An 18,485-nucleotide genomic window follows, 5' to 3' on the forward strand; every position below is an offset into this window, starting at 1 on the left:
AAAAAAAAAAAAAAAAAAAAGAGGTACGGTCCTTAAAGGGAAGCCGCTGCGGCACTCGGTGCGCGCTGGAGCCGGACCAGGGGCGGCACGGCAAGGCGAGATGCCAGGGGCCGGGGCAGCGGCAGCTGGGGGGGCGTCCGCTCCCCCCCGCCGGGAGCGCGCACGCCCGGGACGAGCCCCTCGGGGTCCCTCCGCCGTTGCGGGGAGCCGGGCCCGCGGCCCCGCCGGCACCCCTGGGCTCGCCTCGGGCGGGAAGCTCGCGCCGGGGCCGGAGCGCGTGCCCGCGCGCGCCTCCCGCCTCTCCCCCGCCCGCCCAGCCCCCTCGGCCGTTAGCGCGTGGCAGTTAGCGCGCGGCCGCTGCCGGGGCGCGTGCCGCCGCCGGGGCTTCCGCGCGCGCCGTGTGCAGCGGCGCGAGGGCAGGCGCGAGGGGAGGCGGGCCGGCGGCCCGGGGCCGTTCCCCGCCGCGCTCCCGCCCCCGCCGGGGCCGCTCCGCCAGCGGCCGCTGCTGCCGGCGAGCGCTGGGAGGCGGCAGCGAGTCCCCGCCGCGGGATCCGCTTGGGGAAAGCGAGCGGGCGAGCGAGACTTTTACCTTTTCTCTCTTTTCCCGTCCTCGCCCACCATGCCGCGGACGCCGCTGCCCGCCGAAGGGGAGGCGGCGGCTCAGCCCGGCGCCCTTCTCCTGAGGAGATGAGGGAGGCGCGGCCGGGCCGGAGCCAGCGCGACCCGCGCCTCTCCCCCGTACTGCCCCCTCCCGCGTCCCCGACCACCATGAGGGAAGAGAGAGAAGCCGCGGCCGCCTGCCCCCACGGACCCAGCAAGCCCCCGCAGCACTGCCCGCAGCCGGACGGCGGCGGGGCGGCCGCCCCCCTGGCGCTCCCCGGCGGCAGCGGCAGCAGCCCGGAAAGCCTGCGGAACGGCTACGTGAAGAGCTGCGCGACCCCCCTGAGGCAGGACCCCCCGAAGAGCTTCCTCTCCCTGCTGCTGTTCCCTACCGCCGCCTCGTCCTCCTCCTCCTGGGCTCTGCTCAGCCTGGGCGCCCTGGCCGCCGCCGTCCTCTCGCTCTTGGCCTTTCACGGCCGGGGTAGCGCCGGGGGCCAGCAGGACGGGAGCAGCTGGCGGAGCCCCCGGCCGCTGCACGCCTTGCTGTGCCTGTCCCGCTGCCTCAGCCCCCTCTTCAGCATCGCCTGTGCCTTCTTCTTCCTCACCTGCTACCTCGCCGGCGGCAGGCGCGGGGAGCACGGCGGCGGCACGACCCGCTGGTGGCTGCTGGCGCTTCCCGTGTGCTGCTACTCGGGGGACTTCGTGGCGCTGCAGTGGCTGCTGCCCGCCGAGGGGCATGAAGAGGAACCCCAGACCCTCGGCGAGCCTCAGGTGGTCCTAGGCAGGCTCCTGGCGGTGCTGGGCTCGGTGGCAGCGCTGACCCTGCTGCAGAGCTCCCTGAAGCTGCGCCGGAGCCTCCTCGTCTTGGTCTTCTCCAGCCTGGTGTGGCTGCTGTCGCTCACCACCCTTCACTCGCTCCCCCCAGCCCTCAGACCGCTGCTGGCCAGCTCGGTCGGGGTGGCAGGCTGCCTCCTAGCACTCTGTGGCGGAGAGCACGGCATCCTCTCGGCTCAGAGCCGAGGAGCGCACCACCAGCATCATCACCACCCACGGCTCCCCAGCGTGGAGGAAAAAGTGCCTGTGATCAGACCCAGGAGGAGGTCTAGCTGCGTATCCTTAGGCGAGACTTCGGCCAGCTACTATGGCAGCTGCAAAATGTTTAGGAGACCCTCGTTGCCTTGCATTTCCAGAGAGCAGGTAGGTGTCTTCGAAACTGGAAGGAGAAACTTCCTGAGAAATGAGCGCCACTTGCTTTTCCTAACTGCTGTGTATGTCTCTGCTGGATGCCTGCTAACTGGCAAACTCCCGTTAGAGGAACGGAGGCAAGTGTTAGTCTGTGGGTTTCTCGACTCCGTTCTGCAGAATCGGTATAATCCTTTCTGTCTGTATAGAAGCTATATCATAATAATGTATTTGCTATAGGTTTGCTCGGTTTTCATATGATCTTAAATATTAAAAAGTAGTTCCTATTGATTAGAACAAACCACCAAACCAAACATGTTCAGCTATCAGATACCTTGCTGTTTTGTTTCTTTTCTGAAGCCCAACACCTCCTCCGCTTCTGGCAGACTTTATGAGAGAAAGAAACCACAGCTTTCTAGCTGCTTGCCGCTTCTGGTTCTTCCCATTTTTCTATCGACAAAATGATTGTTGAGTGCTAAGGAAGTACCAGTTTTTGAGGGGTATTATTTATCAAATGTTGGCGTTGTTTGAGTGGCAGCTGCCCCTCTGCCTTGCAGATTACTGTGTCTTGTTTCTCTCTGTCCTTCTCGCCCTCTTTTCCTCGTTCCACGTAAATTAGCGTTAGGTTTGGGTTGATGAGATTTAAGAAACTTCTTTTTACTGAAGAGAGAGCTGTTCAGCAGAGTCTGGAGGGATTCCCAAAACGCTCACTTTTCTTGAATGGAACTCTGTTGGTTTCTACCTCCTGGAAAACTTTTCAATGAGTCTGGTTTTTTGTAGCGTAACCCTCCATCTGTGTGTGTGGAGTTTGTTTTTATGTGGGGAACTTGCACGTGAACTGCAAGTACATCGAGTTGTGTCGCCGGTGAAACTGGCCTGAGGCTGCTGCAAGTGGATTATCAGACCGTTATAGGAGAGAGAATAAGGGGAGTGTATTTAATAAACGTGCAAAGGAACAGTTTCTGAGAAGGGATTGTTGCTGCAGAGGCCCCTGTCTACTTAAGGTTGTGGCTGAAATCCATGGATACTAAATTAAATTTTCTAATTTTGCTTTGACGTGTATTCCTTAATGCACTTCTTGTGATTGTCAGTGAAACAGGTCTGAGAAAATACGAGGTGAATCTGAAATGGTGAGTGGTTTTCAAGCATTTATTTCCCTGCATTTGCACAACAGAATAATACAGTGGTAATTGTTTTTGGATAAAAGGTTAAATGCAAGTATGCTGTAACAGCCTTCAGAAATAATTTGACACTTACTGAATGAGCTATCTAATGCATACTATGACACAAACATTAAATTACTGTACTAGTGTTTAAGGTATGTAGGGAATATTGTGTAGTAATTTACTTTCTCTGTTCCCTTCTGGATAGTAAATGCTCTCTTTCTGCCACATTTGTCTGCAGTACAAAAACTTCAGAAAATGTGGTTTCATTAACCTTTCTAGATGATAGAAGATACTTGTTCTTATGCAGCGTACTAAATGCTCCCTTTGATATTTGGCTCACTTCCTAAAGGTATGCGCATATTTCAAGTTAAGGCATTTATTATTCTTTAAGTAACATCATAAATGTCAACCATAACTAAATACATAGAATTTATTGGCAGTACTTAAATCATACGTGTTCATGATAAAATGTAACTGTTTGGTAGACTTCCAGAATTTGATATCTTTGTTATCACTAGAAGTGAACAGAAACAACAAAGAGATCTGAAGTTCTTTGCTTTCCTAATAGTCTATTATACTTTACAATAAATATTTGTGCTTTATGAAGCAGAGTTTAAGTGGTATTCAGAGATACGCGTTTTGCGTAGCATTTTATATGTGATTTTATAAGCATAACACAGGTTAAATCCTCTGATCTCCTGTCTGACTTGGAGAGAGATCAGACATTGCAGAGCTGATAAAATGTCAATTGTTTGGGTGGGGGGAAGAACTAAGTCCATAATGTGTGACTTTATTTGAATAAACACTACAAGTTTTTTTTTTATTGCTTTCTTGAAACAGAAGGACTGTGTATGCACTGAATGCTTTCCAGAGAGCATTTATTATACGTGTTTTCTTTAAGGACTAAATGCACATTTTGCAGATAATTTTAAAATATTTCAGTATTTTTTTTGCAGTATTAATGTTATAAGAGTGAGTTCAATGAGCATTGTTAGGAGGGTCAGTGGAGTACAAGGAATGTGCTGCAGGTTCACCGTGACAGGAATACTTTGATGAATGAGAGCTAAGTTGCTATTGTGATTCTATTCAAAGTATTTTGTATGATTGTTAGGAACCTCTTGTATGCAGAGGTTTATATGAACCTCTGCAAGCAGGGGCGCTTAAGAACAAAAAAGGCAGATGTATCAAATTATAGAATACGAGGTTGGAAGGGACCTCAAGGATCATCTGGTCCAACCTTTCCTGGTGAAAGCACAGCCTAGGAAAAGTGGCCCAGCACCTTGTCCAGCTGAATCTTAAAAGTGTCTGGTATTGGGGAATCCACCACTTCCTTGGGAAGGTTATTCCAGTGGCTGATTGTTCTCACTGTGAAAATTTTTCCTCTTGAGTAGATTTTTAGTTGCTCTTTGAGGAAAAAAGGGAATACTAGTATTGACCTTAAGTTTCCAGATGCTTGTCGTTTGAAATTGTCGGGCTCTCTGTCTAGTTAAACACATGAGAAAATTATTATACTCACTTGACTGTTCTTTTTCATAAATAAGATCAAGCCAGAAATTTTAAGGGGTTTGTATGCATGGAGGGTGAGAGTGGGGACAACACACAAAGGTATGTGCAACCAGTAGTGTGTGCACACTGGAACTGGATGGAGCTATTGCTTTTTTCTGGGGTAGAAGTGGAAAGAGGCCCTGTGAGCACAGTCCTGTAAATGCTTACTAATTTGAGCAATCCTTATGACAAAGATTTAGATTATTGCTTTCTGTACTTGAACAGGTATGGCAGCTATAAAGCTGGAAGGTTGATAAAATTAATTACCTTTTTCTTACCTTTTATATGAGTGTTCATGCTTAGTTTAGCCACCAAAGTCTACAAATTCATGCTGTGTATGGCTTTTCTGTAGTACATGTGGCTACCAATGTAGTTTGAGGTGGTGGGAAAGGGTTTTGAATAGATTATATCTTTAAATTTTTATGTGAGTATACTTAAAAGCTATTATAAAAAATTAAACATACACATAGAAGGAAGCAATGTGACTAAAATCAAGAGTTAAAAATTATGCAAATACAGTGTCTTTTCTGAACTACTACATTAACACTTATCCTGCTCACAGATATGCATATGATTTTAGCAGTAAACAGGCTTTTTATATTCTTACTTCAGTATTTGCCCTGGACCTAGAGAGGAATTGCTTATTAGCAGTATGGCTGCAGTATTAATTGGAATTATAAATTTTGTGTAGATTATGTTTAGATTATATGTATTAATTGGATACTAATCTCATAGCTGTACCTACCACTACTGGTATCAAAGGATTTATATTCATTGATTGTTGTCTATTTAGCACTTAGTTATTTTTCTTAATTCTTTTTCCCCCCACATGAAAGCTGTATATGAATTGGGAATCTAAAAGGTGCTTTTCAGTGTTGCAGATTTTCTAAACACTCTATGTCTGAAAAGTATTGTAGTAAAAGCTATTCATTCTTTAACATCATGATGATGAATATGTATTTGAGAGCAAATAACCGTGTGTAGGAACTCATGCATAGGAACTTCTCAGATCCAGAAAGAGTATGTGGTTTCTAAAATTTATATTCTTCCTTGAGTAGAGAATAGGCCTTCCTAATTAAATATGTAGGATGTGTGTCCAAAACAGTCTGCAAACAGAGCTAATACTTTTCCTAGTTACCTGACTAGGTTCAAACACATAGGAAGGCTGGGATATTTCATGGATAGACTCCTTTCATGTTGCACAGAACAGTTGTCCTGTGGTTAGGTTGGTTGTTGAATTGACTGCCACCTTTCCCCAGTTTGTGTTCCAAGCTATCTTGTACCTTGGTGCATTAGCTTAGGAAGATCAGGACTTGATTTGAAAAGTCTAAAATACATAACTTGAAATTAATGCAGTTCCTTATTTGCTTAGACAATTTAGATCAGTGTCACCTATTTGTGAAATAGATTATACTTTGTCCTTAAGTACTTGGCGGATAAATTTTCTAGTGCAGATACTGTCTGTTAATATGTATTCTACAGTGTCTTAAAATTGTTACACTCAGATACTGCTTGCAGCCTAGTAACATGTGAGCCTTTACCTGTTGATTGCAGCTAATAACATAAAATATAAGTCATCTTGCTCTGTATTTAACAAAATAGCTCTTTTGAGATTTTAAGTTATCCTCTAATGATTACAATGTCTGTTACCACAAGTGTACCTGCATGTCAGGATTTGTTTCCGTTGTTAACAGAATCTTCGTATTGGGTTTTTATTGTTTGTCTTGTGGGGAAAATAAAAGTAAAAATGTGTGTGTTGAGCTGTGAATGTAGTCAATTTCAATGGGATGTGACTGAATGCAGGGAATACACAAAGAGAAAGGACTACATGGTGAAAGCAACAGTCTTGGAAGACTGTTTTTCCAACCGTATTTAAGATATGTAGGATTATATTGTTTCTGTCTGGTTTTCTCTGACCCTGACAAAATGTTTTGCAGTAGTTGAAATGTGAAATAAGAAGACTCTTGGGAAGAGTTGCATACTTTTTCTACACACACATATACACCTTCTTTTTTTTTTTTTTTTCATCCTGAAGTTATATTCTTGTAGTATTATACCACAAAGAAAGGATTTCTTGAGCATGGTCTGCCCATAGAGACCTGTAGATAGGTCAGAGTTTAAGATGGTATCCTCTGGCAAAGTCACTGCCAGGACCATACTCTGGTTCACAGAGAATGACAAAGAATGCCCTCAGGGAGACTGAGTGCAGTTAAGAACTCTGTTAGCTAAGTTTACCTTAAGCCAGTTTTTAGATATCCAAGGCTTGGTGACAGCTCATGTTCTGGACAGAAAAGTACACTAAAAGCAGGGAAATAAACATGTCTTTAAATTGTCAGTGGAGCGAAGGGTGTTGGCTGTTTCTGCAGGTGTGGTTTCTTGGCAAGAAAAGGTAAAAGGAGAAAAGAAGGAGATCAAAGACAACTGCTGTGGAAATATTGGAGAAATTTGGAGGAAAGTGAAGCTGGCATGATACAGGAGTGACCAGAGCGCCAGTAGGAAAGTAATGGAGGAAGCTGGGGGAGAAGGTTCTAAGAACTGTATGATCGACTGTGTCAAAGAAAACTAACAGGATAAATTGGATAAAGTACTAATTTTCAGCTTTGACTAGGAAGGTATTTTAAACTTACGAAAGAAAACTGTAGGGATGAGGAACAAAAGGTTCCTAGGGGAGTCTCTAGAATGGTAAAGAGGACAGCCTCCATGCTGCAGTTCATGAACAGTGTATTTTGTGAGGTTAAATATGAAAGGGAAGAGAATTACAAGGAGTCAGGTTTATTTTCCTGAGGAGGAGACTCATCTTTTGACACAGTGTATGTGTGTGCATGTATATACCTGACAGTACCATCCTAAACTTGACCAACTGAACTGACTGAATACTATGGCCTTAGAACTTTCAAAGATACCAAATTCCAGCAAGTTTTATGAAAAAAAAATGAGTGGCAAGTGAAGAGACCCTATGGAATATGCCCCAACATGGAGCAAGTCTGCAGTGTGAGCTGAACTTTACATAAGTAAATGTATTTAATGAGTGAATACCAGAACTGGGGGGTGGGAATTCTGTTAAAGCATGGGGCCTTATTTGACACTTGATAGGAAAGTTGTATTTTTTAAAAAAGCTTTTTTCCGCTGGTTTTAGTTTTCTGATACCTAAAAATGGAAACTTCATGCAGTCTTACCGTCATTCATTTGAACAAATGAACAAAGCCAACTCAGGTCTGGTGTTCAGAAACTAGTTGCTGAAGATGGGAAAGAGTAAATCTTGTACTTTTGTGCAAAGATAAGGATTGCAGACAGGGAAACTGGGAGATGTAGTCTGTTCTGTCATTGATGCAAAAATTTGTGGAGGAAAACAGATGAGAAAAACTACTGCCTGCCAAATAAGAAGGGAGAGCAGATCACAGGAGGTGCAAGCCATTGAATATTTTGCTGGGATCTCACCCATTTTTTTCAGGATAAAACTATGTGGAGAGAGAGCTGAAAGAATAGTTTAAGATGAGAATAAAGAAGAGTGAAAGGAAATATTGAATTTCAACATGCCTTTTTTAGTGGGTGAAAACAATGCTTAGTGAGATAGTATGACACAGCAGAGTAAATTTTGGCGGGAAAAAAATAATAATTCAACTTTTCTGCAACTCAAATAGCAGGAATGAACATTTAAGGTAAAAGTGAGGGCTTGCATTGGTAAGGGCAGACTGTGTAATATATGAGTGAACATTAATGAAACATAAAAAGGATCAATAACTTTAGGGATCCAGTGGAAGTAAAAGCATACTAGAACCTTCCAAACAGACAGGAACCATGGATGCTAATAAATTAGAGTTCACAGGGTAACAAGTAAACTGACAGATGATGGTATTTGGGAAGGGGAAGTGTAACAGAAACAGATCGGAGAAGACCAGTTAAGTGAATGGCCTTATTGGCAAATGTGAAAAAATGAAGTGTTTTAGGGAACTAGAGACAACATAACAATGAATGACTGCTGACATAAAATTATAGTTCCCAGAGTGGTTTTATATTTGAAAATGGATCATACAGCTTTGGGAAAGGACATAAATTCAGGCTACTGGTGACCAGGAGTAAGTTTTGATGTGTAGGGCCATCCCTACTTTTTCATAGCTTTTATATGTAGCATGTTCCTTTGAAACAAGTGCAAATTTACTGGAAGAGGGACAAAACAGGGCACAGATATCTGAGTGATTTTTTTACATCCCTCTGTTTGTTTGATTGTTCAAACCGGTGCTGCTATGCAATACATTCATGGCTACCATTGCTAACCTCACTTTGTACAGGAGGTGTGGAAAAAGCCGACATACTACCAATTAAATGACTGATTGAATGCCAATCCTGACAAGTTTTGCTACCCGTTACTGAGTTGCCAACCTTAACTTAGTGTAGGTATTCAGGTTTGCATAAAGGAACATTAAAGGCATATTTGCAGCAAATGGTCCATTTGTTGTTCATTTGATAAATGTTTGTTTTATGGAAAGTTAAAATTATCTTTTTCCTATATGATTTACTATTTTTAAGCTATTCAAGAAATTGAATAGAAAATGTCCGTGAGAAGCTGTATTTGGGTGCTTTGGATTTGGTTTTAAGAGAGCTTCCCTTTTTTATGAGGAACGTTCTAGGGTTTTTTTTGCCTGAATTAGCAATACAGGTACATTGGTTTAGCTATATCTGTGCTGGTAATAGTAATTGAGAAATATACATGCAGTTTTAATTTGGGGTGAGTACTTTCGGTATACCCATTACGGCCGGTGCTGCTCCCCTGCCCCAGCAGAACTGTACCACTGTTAGGTAGTGATACAGCAAGCCTGTGTCACACCTGCCTGTTTATACCTATTTTCAGTACAGTTTTATCTGCAGAATTCACAATGTAGAATAAACTCTTCTGAAAGTGTGTGAAGCTTAAGGTTTGCAGAGGGAAGTTTTATCAGTTTTATTGCAATAACAGCTTAACTATGACTCCCTGTGTAGGCACTGTGGTATCAGAGTGTCTCTTTTAGCCTTCGTTATTGGTCATGTTACATTTTCTCTTTGATTAGATTAAACCCTTTTAACAGGATAGGAGCTAAAGAAAAGGCTAAAAAAGGCTTTATTATATTAGGCTTGCTGTCCATGTCTTTAGCATAGTTTTTGTTCCAATGTGACCTAAAATTAAAGGCCTGTGTTTACATTTAGGATCTTTTTATTTTTCTTAGTCAGTTTAACATTACAAATTCAATCATAATGTATTTTCTGGGGTTTATTCTGTAGTTATTTTTCTTCTAAGCGTTGTTGTGTGATACCTGTTTGCTACTTCAGGAATATAATTTTGTGCCTTCTGCCTAGTGGATTCTCTTAAAGGATTTCTAAATTTCTGGGTACTCTTAAGTTACTAATATAGGATAAGAAGTAATTTTTTTAAGAACAGGTATCAGTGAGTTTTTCTAGTACTTTTTGGCTTTCCAGAACAGTTTCTATCCTTTCACACAAATTGCTGATGTTTTTCAACATGATGACTGATAAACACTAAACCTCAGCTATCTCATTGTCTTCTGTGTGAGAGCTGTATGGTGGCCAGGGAACCTGGCAGTGTGTGTGCTTTACAGAAGTGAACGGCTTCTTAGCTGGGCTTGTAACTTTGGAAGTGAACTGCCTTTTTGTGAGCTTTCTCGGAGGCAGGGAGTGATCTCTGTATTTATAGGACATCATTAGTAGTTAGTAAAATTCACTGTCATGCATATAGTTTAACAATTCAAACTTCAAAAAGAAAGGAATTTTTTTTAAGAGAAGTCTTAAGTGATTATTGTTTTGATTAACATCCGCACTAGCCTTCATTTCATTTGGTTTGCCATCTAGACAGTGTAATGTGTAAATGCACTCACAAGCTCTTGCAGTTCCGTAGTATGCTGCACACTCTTACTCCCTTGGAATAGGATTATCCTCATTACATAGTATGAAATTAAATTTCAGTTAATTTAAACTGCATTTTTGTAGCTACAAGTGTTATCGTCTTAGATGTGGATAGTAGGGGAGGGAAATTTGTGTTGAAACCTGAAGGTGTGATTAGCAGGCTGAAAAAGTTTAGATCCTGCTGTGCCTGTGAAATGCCATCTGCTCTGGCACTGCCCTGAAGGAATTGGCTCAAACTGGAAGACGTAAAGGCACACTAGAACAATTTTACTCTTGAGCAGTCAGATCTGTGAGAAGCAGGCTCTATTTTGCTCAGGGAAAGATGAATGTTGATCTGGGTTATACTATTTCCATTGAGATTGTGCATACAGAAGTGCATTGAAATGCAGACATACCTGCTGGTATTGCTGCTTATAGAATGGGGTAAACAAACACAAACAGTAGTGATGAGAGGGGCTTGGTTCTTCCTAACATGTTGGTATAGGATAGAGCAGCACATTTCATGTCTTAGAAAATACAAACAGGCTTGTTTGTGCCCTTTGTCTCTCCTTGTTTCAACTAACTGCATTTTCAGGGCAGCATAGTATCCATGTGGGGATCACTGAAGCACGCTTACAAAGCAAATTTCAAATGAAACTTCCAAGGAGAGAATTTCAGTTGATTACAAACATACATGTTTAACTAGGTGTCTTTTAGTCTCTTTTTATTATTGTGAAGTAGTAAGAAGCTGAGGAATGTTACTTAAGATTTTTCCAATGATTGATTAAATGTAGTATGTTTATCTGAAGTCAAAGTAAGTGGTTACCATGATGTAAATAACAGCTTTGTGCTGTTATGGCAAAGCGTAGTTGGAAGTATTTTGATTACAAGTATCTGTTAATTTATTTTTATGTAGTTGTAGAAAAGTGTAGACTCTCTATAAGAGATACTGCCATGGTGAATAAAAAGTAGCAAGAAAGTTTCCATGACATGGTAATATTGAAAATCTGATTTTTCCTTCTATTTGGAGCTTCTCATTGAACAAGTTTAATTAAGAAAGAATCGTTTAGAACAGCTTTTGTGTTAATGACCTGTCTTTGTCATCATTGCTTTTAATTAATTTATTTTTTATAACTGGCAGACAGTTCATTACATGCCAAAGAATTTTTAAAGGACCTTGAATATAATAGGTTTGCAAGTGATTTTCCATGATGTCAAGATGAAAGTTAGAAAATGGGAGTAGATGAGGAGAGACAGGTGCTGACTATTGCTTTTAAGTGTGGCCTGTTTTCAAATAAGAGATGAGACAATGACTGTCATATCAGAGACATCTGCAGAATGTTGTGAAGAAGAAAATATAGTGCTTCAGTCAGTGTGAAGGATAACAATTTTTTATGAAGACTAAAAATCAAAACTAATTAAAAGTCTTTAAGCTTCAAACAGTCTTGTTAAAACTGAGTAAAACTCTGCTTACATATGAAATTTGTGTAATCCATTTAATAAGATCATTAAAGATAAAATTTCAGGACAAACTAATCTAGAAACTGGTGTTGTATCTGTAAATATGAAATCAATATCTTGTTCAGGAAAGCATCTTACAACTTTAGAAACGACTCAAACTGTGTCTCATATAAAAAAAGAGATGCCATTTAGACATTAACTGCAAAAGAGAATGCAGCTTTAATAATGAACCTATAAAGGTATATAGTTAGTCTTACGTAATTTTTCCTGTGAGACTAAAATTTCATTGCTAAAGATCTGTAAGTCTTCTATACTTGTCTTAAAGGTTATTCTAGTAGGAAGCTCCCTAGAGTCAGCAGAACTCTTTATGCTTTCAAGTGGAAAAGAACATGTGCTTAAGGATTGAGACTGTAGTTCCTACTTGTTTAAAAATTCACAGGGTTTAATTTAATTTATAACTTTAGCCCTCTAGTAGCAAGTGTTAACAATCACAAATTAATACATTCTTAAAGCTATGTGCCTTTCACCTGACTGATGATGGACAGGATTGGTGTGCTTTTAGAAAATGGGCCTTGAAAGTACAAAAAAAATAATTTCTCAGGACATCAGTGTTCAGTAGTAAATTGCTTCCTTGCTTGTCTTTTTTGAACCATCATTTACCTTTCTCTTTTCCTTGTCCTTACCTGTTTTTAATTTTATAATTATTTTAGCTTCTCTTCCTACCAGTGTGTTCTTTCTCCTTCAACATGTAACATATCTTGGTAACATATCTTGGTCCAAATATCAGTAACATATCTTGGTCCAAAATTACACGTATCTTTCAGCAAAGACATAAAAATGTTCTGGCTGAAAGCACTTCTTTAGAAACCTAGTAATGAAATTATTGTTTAAAAAACCCCACACTTATGTAGAACATTTGGTAACATACAATTTATAAAACAGATTAAATATTTCCTTGCATTTACGGCATAAAAATGTTTCTAGAATCTCTTCAGTACCATGTAAATGTCCATTATTGAAGAACGATACGTAAGTAGACTACATTTGAAAAGGTGTGTGCATTTATTTTGACATACTCGTACAGACCTTATCCTTTACCTTGATACTATACAATATTGTAAAGGTCTTTGTTTTTTCATTTTATTATTTTAGTCCTGCAAGTTAGATGCAAGGTGCTTACTCGCCTGCTTCATTCTCTATAAGCATAACTGCAAATTTATTTGTAAGATCTGAGCTCTTAATATGTAAGCTTTTGCAGTTAGGAACTTACTCTTTGCTGCCCAAAGAGAATCTGTATGTCTGTGTGGTTTCAAAGCTGAAAACAACCCTCTTGTTTATTTCCTGGATAGAGGGGACAAAGGTTGTCTAGGTTTTTGGGTTTTCTTTTGTTTGTTTGTGTGTGTTTTGGGGGTTTTAGGTTGTTGGGTTTTCTTTTTGAGAAGACTAAGCCTTTAGCCATCTCGTTTATGATTTGCCTCTTTCCTATTGTAAACAAGTGAGGAAGGAGAAATAGGAGTAGTATTAGCTCAAGTGCTGCAGCTGTAGCAAGAGTAGATGGCTGACTAATGATAATAGGGAATGAATTGTGCCTTAAAAAATAAATACTGAGTATCTTACTCCCTTCATTTCTCCATTCAAAATGGAAGGAAAGAATTACAGGATTTGTATTTGTTGATGTACCTTCCTGCAATCTTTGAGAGCTTTAAGAAAGCTTTCCCTGATCTTTATAATACTGACATGCATATACAAATTTAATTGAAGTATTTCATTCTGATTACAGCTATGGTTGCAACAGGGCGAGTAGGAGCAGAGGAATATTTTCTGTCCTGATGTCTTGAGCTTTATTTGCCTCCACAAGGCAAGCAAATTTAACTGGACTTTTGTAGAATTTTCTTTTTTGAAGGAAATTTTGAACTTTAGTTCCAATTTTTGAGTAGTACTTTGTCTCAATGTGTCTGTTAGATTCCCAGCTGTGTCCCAGGTCTGTCTTTTTCTTCCCATCAACTCTGCTTCATTTTTTGAGACATTCTGCAGTGGTACCCCTGCCAATTACAGGAAGAGGGGTAACCCAAGAAAAAAAAGCAGTGACTTCCCTGCATCTGTCTTGTCATGAGTGTCATTTGGGAGGTTATCTAGCTTGGTGGAGAGAGCTGTATTTTTCTTCTCATGCCCCCGTCAGGGTATAGCTGGAGAAAAAATGTATATTGTGATGGTGGATTCCATAGTTGCTGGACTTGTATAAGGTGGATAACAATTCTGAGTATTGAAAAAGTACTAAATTGTTAGTAATTGGGTAGACTTCCAAGCTTTACAGAGGCTAGCCTTCTATGCAAAATGGTCTTGTTATGTATCAGCTACATAACTGAAATGGTTAAACCATTTGATGCCTGTGTTTATGTTTAGATAGTGCCTTCTGACAGAACTTGTATGTGGATGTTCCTCCACTTGGTTCTAATCCAGACATCTAAAACCTCATTTTATTGAGGATGTCCTCAGCAACCATTTTATGTTTTAGTTTTGGAGAACCTGTCTCAGCCTTGAATCCCATAACCTAAAGACATCATGTGGCTCATGATTTTTCTCAGGGATTCCTGATCAGCTGATGAGTAGAGTTGGGTTGGGAATCTTTTGTATCTCAGCATAAACCTGCAACAATAGTCTCACTAGACTGTGTTGGTTTGCTTCCCTCCCCTACAGGGATATTTGGGTTCCTCAACATGCCTTGTGTAATCACAGGTTTTCTGCCTATCAATGCCTCTTCATCCCTGAAACTTCTTGATCTCTTTCTGGAATGTCCGTGATTACATACCAGATAATGTATTTTTTTTTTCTGAGCTGGCTTTCCATTCCATTGAGGAACACAGGCTATCGGTAAAGGAAACATTTATTTCTTTTTTTCTTCTGCCCTCCTACCTACTGTGTGGGTACTGCAACATCAGAATGAAGAGTAATGCAGGTGTACGGCAAGAAGCTAAGAAGTGATAACAGAAGAAAACTATACTAATAGCATAGAAAAGCCTGCTGATGGAAACATCTGCATTTAGAGAACATCATTGCTGAGATGCTAACAACTAGTTAATTACCAACTAAGCCAGAGCATCAATCATATTGTGAAACGTGGTAGCCCTTTTATGTTTCTTATTTCCTACAAAAGTATAGTGGCCAGTGCATAACTGCATACTGTTCTTCGGAGTTTTATTACAGGCCACTCATTTGTCTGTACCCCTGGACTTTTTGGATTAAAACTTCATATTTTGTGTTTTGGAATTTGGGTAAGTTATGATACTAGATTTTAAGAAGGCTTCCCAAGAAACTGGAGGATCCATGATGTATTTGAAAGAATGAGACTTCCACTTACTGGAAAGTCAGGGCTGCTTTAGATCTCCTTTTAGAGTGGTTCTAATTTTATATGAACCTGGCCTCGTGAGTGAGTAAGCTTTTGTGAAAGAAATAGTGAAGAGTCCCTAATGTTGCCTCCTCCCTGCACCTTCACATTTTTGATACCTAGTTCTCTTTAGTGGCCAGGAAGCTGCTGTGACAGGTTGTTCTGGCTGGCTGTGGGCTGTCTATTTCAGAATGCTTTAGGGGATTTCCACTTAAAATTACACTGGTAGGTCAGTGAAGGTGGGAGACTTTTTTTCAGCAGTATGTCTCATGTGTATTTTGCCTTGGTGAAGCATTGCCTAAAATTTTTAAACAAAATATACTACTTCTATGTTGCCTTCTTGCTTTTTTTGTGCCCTGCAACTATTTCATAGTACAGAAAACCAGTTACGGTTTACACCAGATAAGCAACAATGTCAGCAAATAAAGGCTTTGTGCTTGTTTCATCTTTATTCATGTCCCGAAATGACCAAGTTCAAATTCACATTTAAAAATAAAACTTAAAACTGTCTTTTTTGCATGTGCAATATATTGTCAGAAAGGCCAGCATTTGCATTTTTTTAACATTTTTTTCCCACCAGAATCTGCAGTTTCCCTGCAAGATAGCTCACAGATGAGATCCATGCTCTACATATTTTTTTTGTTAAGCTCAAAATGTGATTTTTGTTTTCCTGGCTGTATACAGTAACTGTTCTGTGACAAATTTTTAAAACATGCTTCCTAGTTATATATGAATACACATCTTTTTGAAGTGAATGAGCGGTAGTTAGATGCATCCTCTTGATGTTTGTATCCAATTTACTTTGAGTATAGTACAAAATGAGGAAAATTCTGGAACTATAAAGCTAAAACCATTCAATGAAAATCAGAGATATGGGTAATTTGGTGTTTTATGTAAGATCTGCAGGTGACTAATTTTCTTAAACTTAATATGTGGCAGAAACTTTCAGTAGTGCAAATGCAAATTGAAAGATATGTTACACTTTTTTTAATTTTAGATGATGTTTTCTTTCTCATGTTTTTCCTTCTCAGTTAAAAAGAAAATGCAATGTAGACAGCTACTGCAAAGGTGAGAAAATTAAAAAGGCATGCAGAAAACGCTATTGTAAAAGTTAATTTATAGATAGGCTTGGTTAACTGTGAAGATGTTAGTCAAGGGTTAAGCTCAGTATTTTTCGCTGGCTGCCGAGTGAAACAGGATGCAGTGACTACATTGTCAGACTGCTGGTGTGAGTGCAAACAGATGAGGAAATGCTAGATCAGGCACTTCAGCAACTTGGGCTGTTACCGAGGAAACCGCTTGCGTCATACTTGCCAGCAATTAGCTTACAGTTCTTTTATTTTTGATAGTGTTGCAAGCTGGACTCGACTGTTACAAAGGAAAAGACTGGCTTCATCTCAGACTGTTTGGTAGTGACTGCTGCTTGTGGTGCTCATGCAAATTTGCAAAGTGTTACTTTGGATACATTGTAAAATTATTTAAACTCTCCAGCTTACTTCTCCAAAGAACACTGTAGTTGTGCTTGATTCTGAAAGATGTGCAATCAAATTTTTGTGATCTGTATGAAAATTTAACCTCTAAAGCAAGGGATTCTTTTCCTAAATACTTTTTTCCTCTGTTGATTAAAATTCAGTAACTTCCAGTGGTTACCTAGCCACTAATATAAACCAGTTAGTGTTGAAAGCAGTATGTGTTTTATCTCAGAAAATCATCGTGTCTTCTGCATTTCACTTACAGTGTAAACAAATTCACAGTAACTGCTTTAATATTGATGTATGTTGTTAGTATGAGTATTGCCTTATGGCTAGTCATGGCTGGTTATTTTTTTACAGAAAAAAAACATGCAGTCACCAACAGGTTAAACCAAGAAGAGTGTGTGGGGTTTGTTGTTGTGTTGTTACACAGGCAAACACATAAATAAACTTAGATTTTAAATGGTGGCTAAAGGCTAAACTTGCTAAAATGCCAAAGTTAATATAGAATACGCTTGTGTTCCTGTGTTTTTGTGAACATTAAAAAGCTAACATATTTTAAATGTTTAAATACTAGGGTTTTCAAGTTACTTTAGAATAATTCTTCCATATAATAATACCCCTGCATTTTCTTCATTTTGAAAAGAATAACTTTGACAGTTCATCAGTTAGAGCTGTGTTAGTATCTGAAAGGTATACACAAAGCTCCTGGTGGGGAAAAGTCAAGCAACCAAATCACCAAACCTCCCTGACTCTACCCCCACCCCCTAAAAAAACAAACAAACAACGCAACAACTCCCCCCCCCCGACCCCCCCCCCCCCCCCCCCCGATTTGTTCCTGCACATTTATGATAATTAACTTAGCTGTAAAATACTGGCAGTCCTTATTTTTAAGACATTTTTCACACTCAGTCAGTGTCATCTATGGTTAGTTGGTCACTGGGGTTGCATTTCAAATGGTGATCACTGTCTACCTGGTCTCGGATCTTCATACAGGATCCTCTTCAATTTTATTTTATTGTAAAAAGAAATATACGTTGTGTATGGGTGGCAGTGGCTAAAACACTGGGATGCCTCTATAAAGGAAAAGCAACTGTTTTTGTTGCTGGTTCAAAATAGTGTTATTGACATTGCTAACACATTGTTGTGTGTAGCCACTGCTTGGTGTGTGCTTTATCTGGCATGCATTTGTATTAGCTCAATTGCCAAGTTATGAAGTCTTACCATTGAATTCGATGAGTACTGAAATTTAAATCTGTGTGATTATTAAAGAGCTAATGTAGGTGTCGACAAAGCAAGATCTGGAAACTGCAGATTTTGAATTGTAAATTTTGTCCTTCTTCTTCTTTATCCCTTCAATTCTACACAGTAAAATGGAGGTTATGGTGTCATCAGGTCACTGTTGGGCTCTATGAGTGTATGTCCAGTAACTATGCCATTTCTTTAGGGCAATGCCTGCAAATTACACAATACATCAAACATATATAATATTTTGTTTTATCCCCATTTAGATCTTCAGCCCTGTAAGCCTTGCTAGTCTTCCTTCAATTAAGGAGATGGGAATTACAAGTTCACATACTTATTTTTCTATATAACTTTTAACATTGCTTAGATATGTGAATTTAATCTTCATTCTGGCACTTGTTAGCTATTTCAAAGTGCTTTTGTGAGCTGACAACATTTGATTGTTTTCTGAATGTCCTATTCTTAGCCAGACTGGTATATATGCGTGTTTCAAAAGATAAGTCTGTAATAACAGGTGGAGCTGCAGCATAGTAGGATACTACTTGGCTGTTTCAT

The 18,485-nt window shown here is 40.2% G+C and overlaps 2 protein-coding genes across 2 annotated transcripts in view; both read left to right on the forward strand.

Moving 5' to 3' along the window:
• RIC3 (RIC3 acetylcholine receptor chaperone) overlaps window positions 1-18,485 on the forward strand; it is a 415,628-nt gene that overhangs the window by 351,768 nt on the left and 45,375 nt on the right. The gene's annotated exons all lie outside the window — the stretch shown is intronic.
• PDE3B (phosphodiesterase 3B) overlaps window positions 550-18,485 on the forward strand; it is an 87,394-nt gene continuing 69,458 nt past the window's right edge. Inside the window, exon 1 of the mRNA XM_080404642.1 lies at window positions 550-1,797. Coding sequence (XP_080260768.1) covers window positions 688-1,797 — 1,110 coding nt within the window. The 5' untranslated portion in view covers window positions 550-687. The remainder of the gene's footprint in view (window positions 1,798-18,485) is intronic.

Source organism: Falco punctatus (assembly GCF_963210335.1).
Source record: "Falco punctatus genome assembly, chromosome: 10".
NCBI classification, from domain to species: domain Eukaryota; kingdom Metazoa; phylum Chordata; class Aves; order Falconiformes; family Falconidae; genus Falco; species Falco punctatus.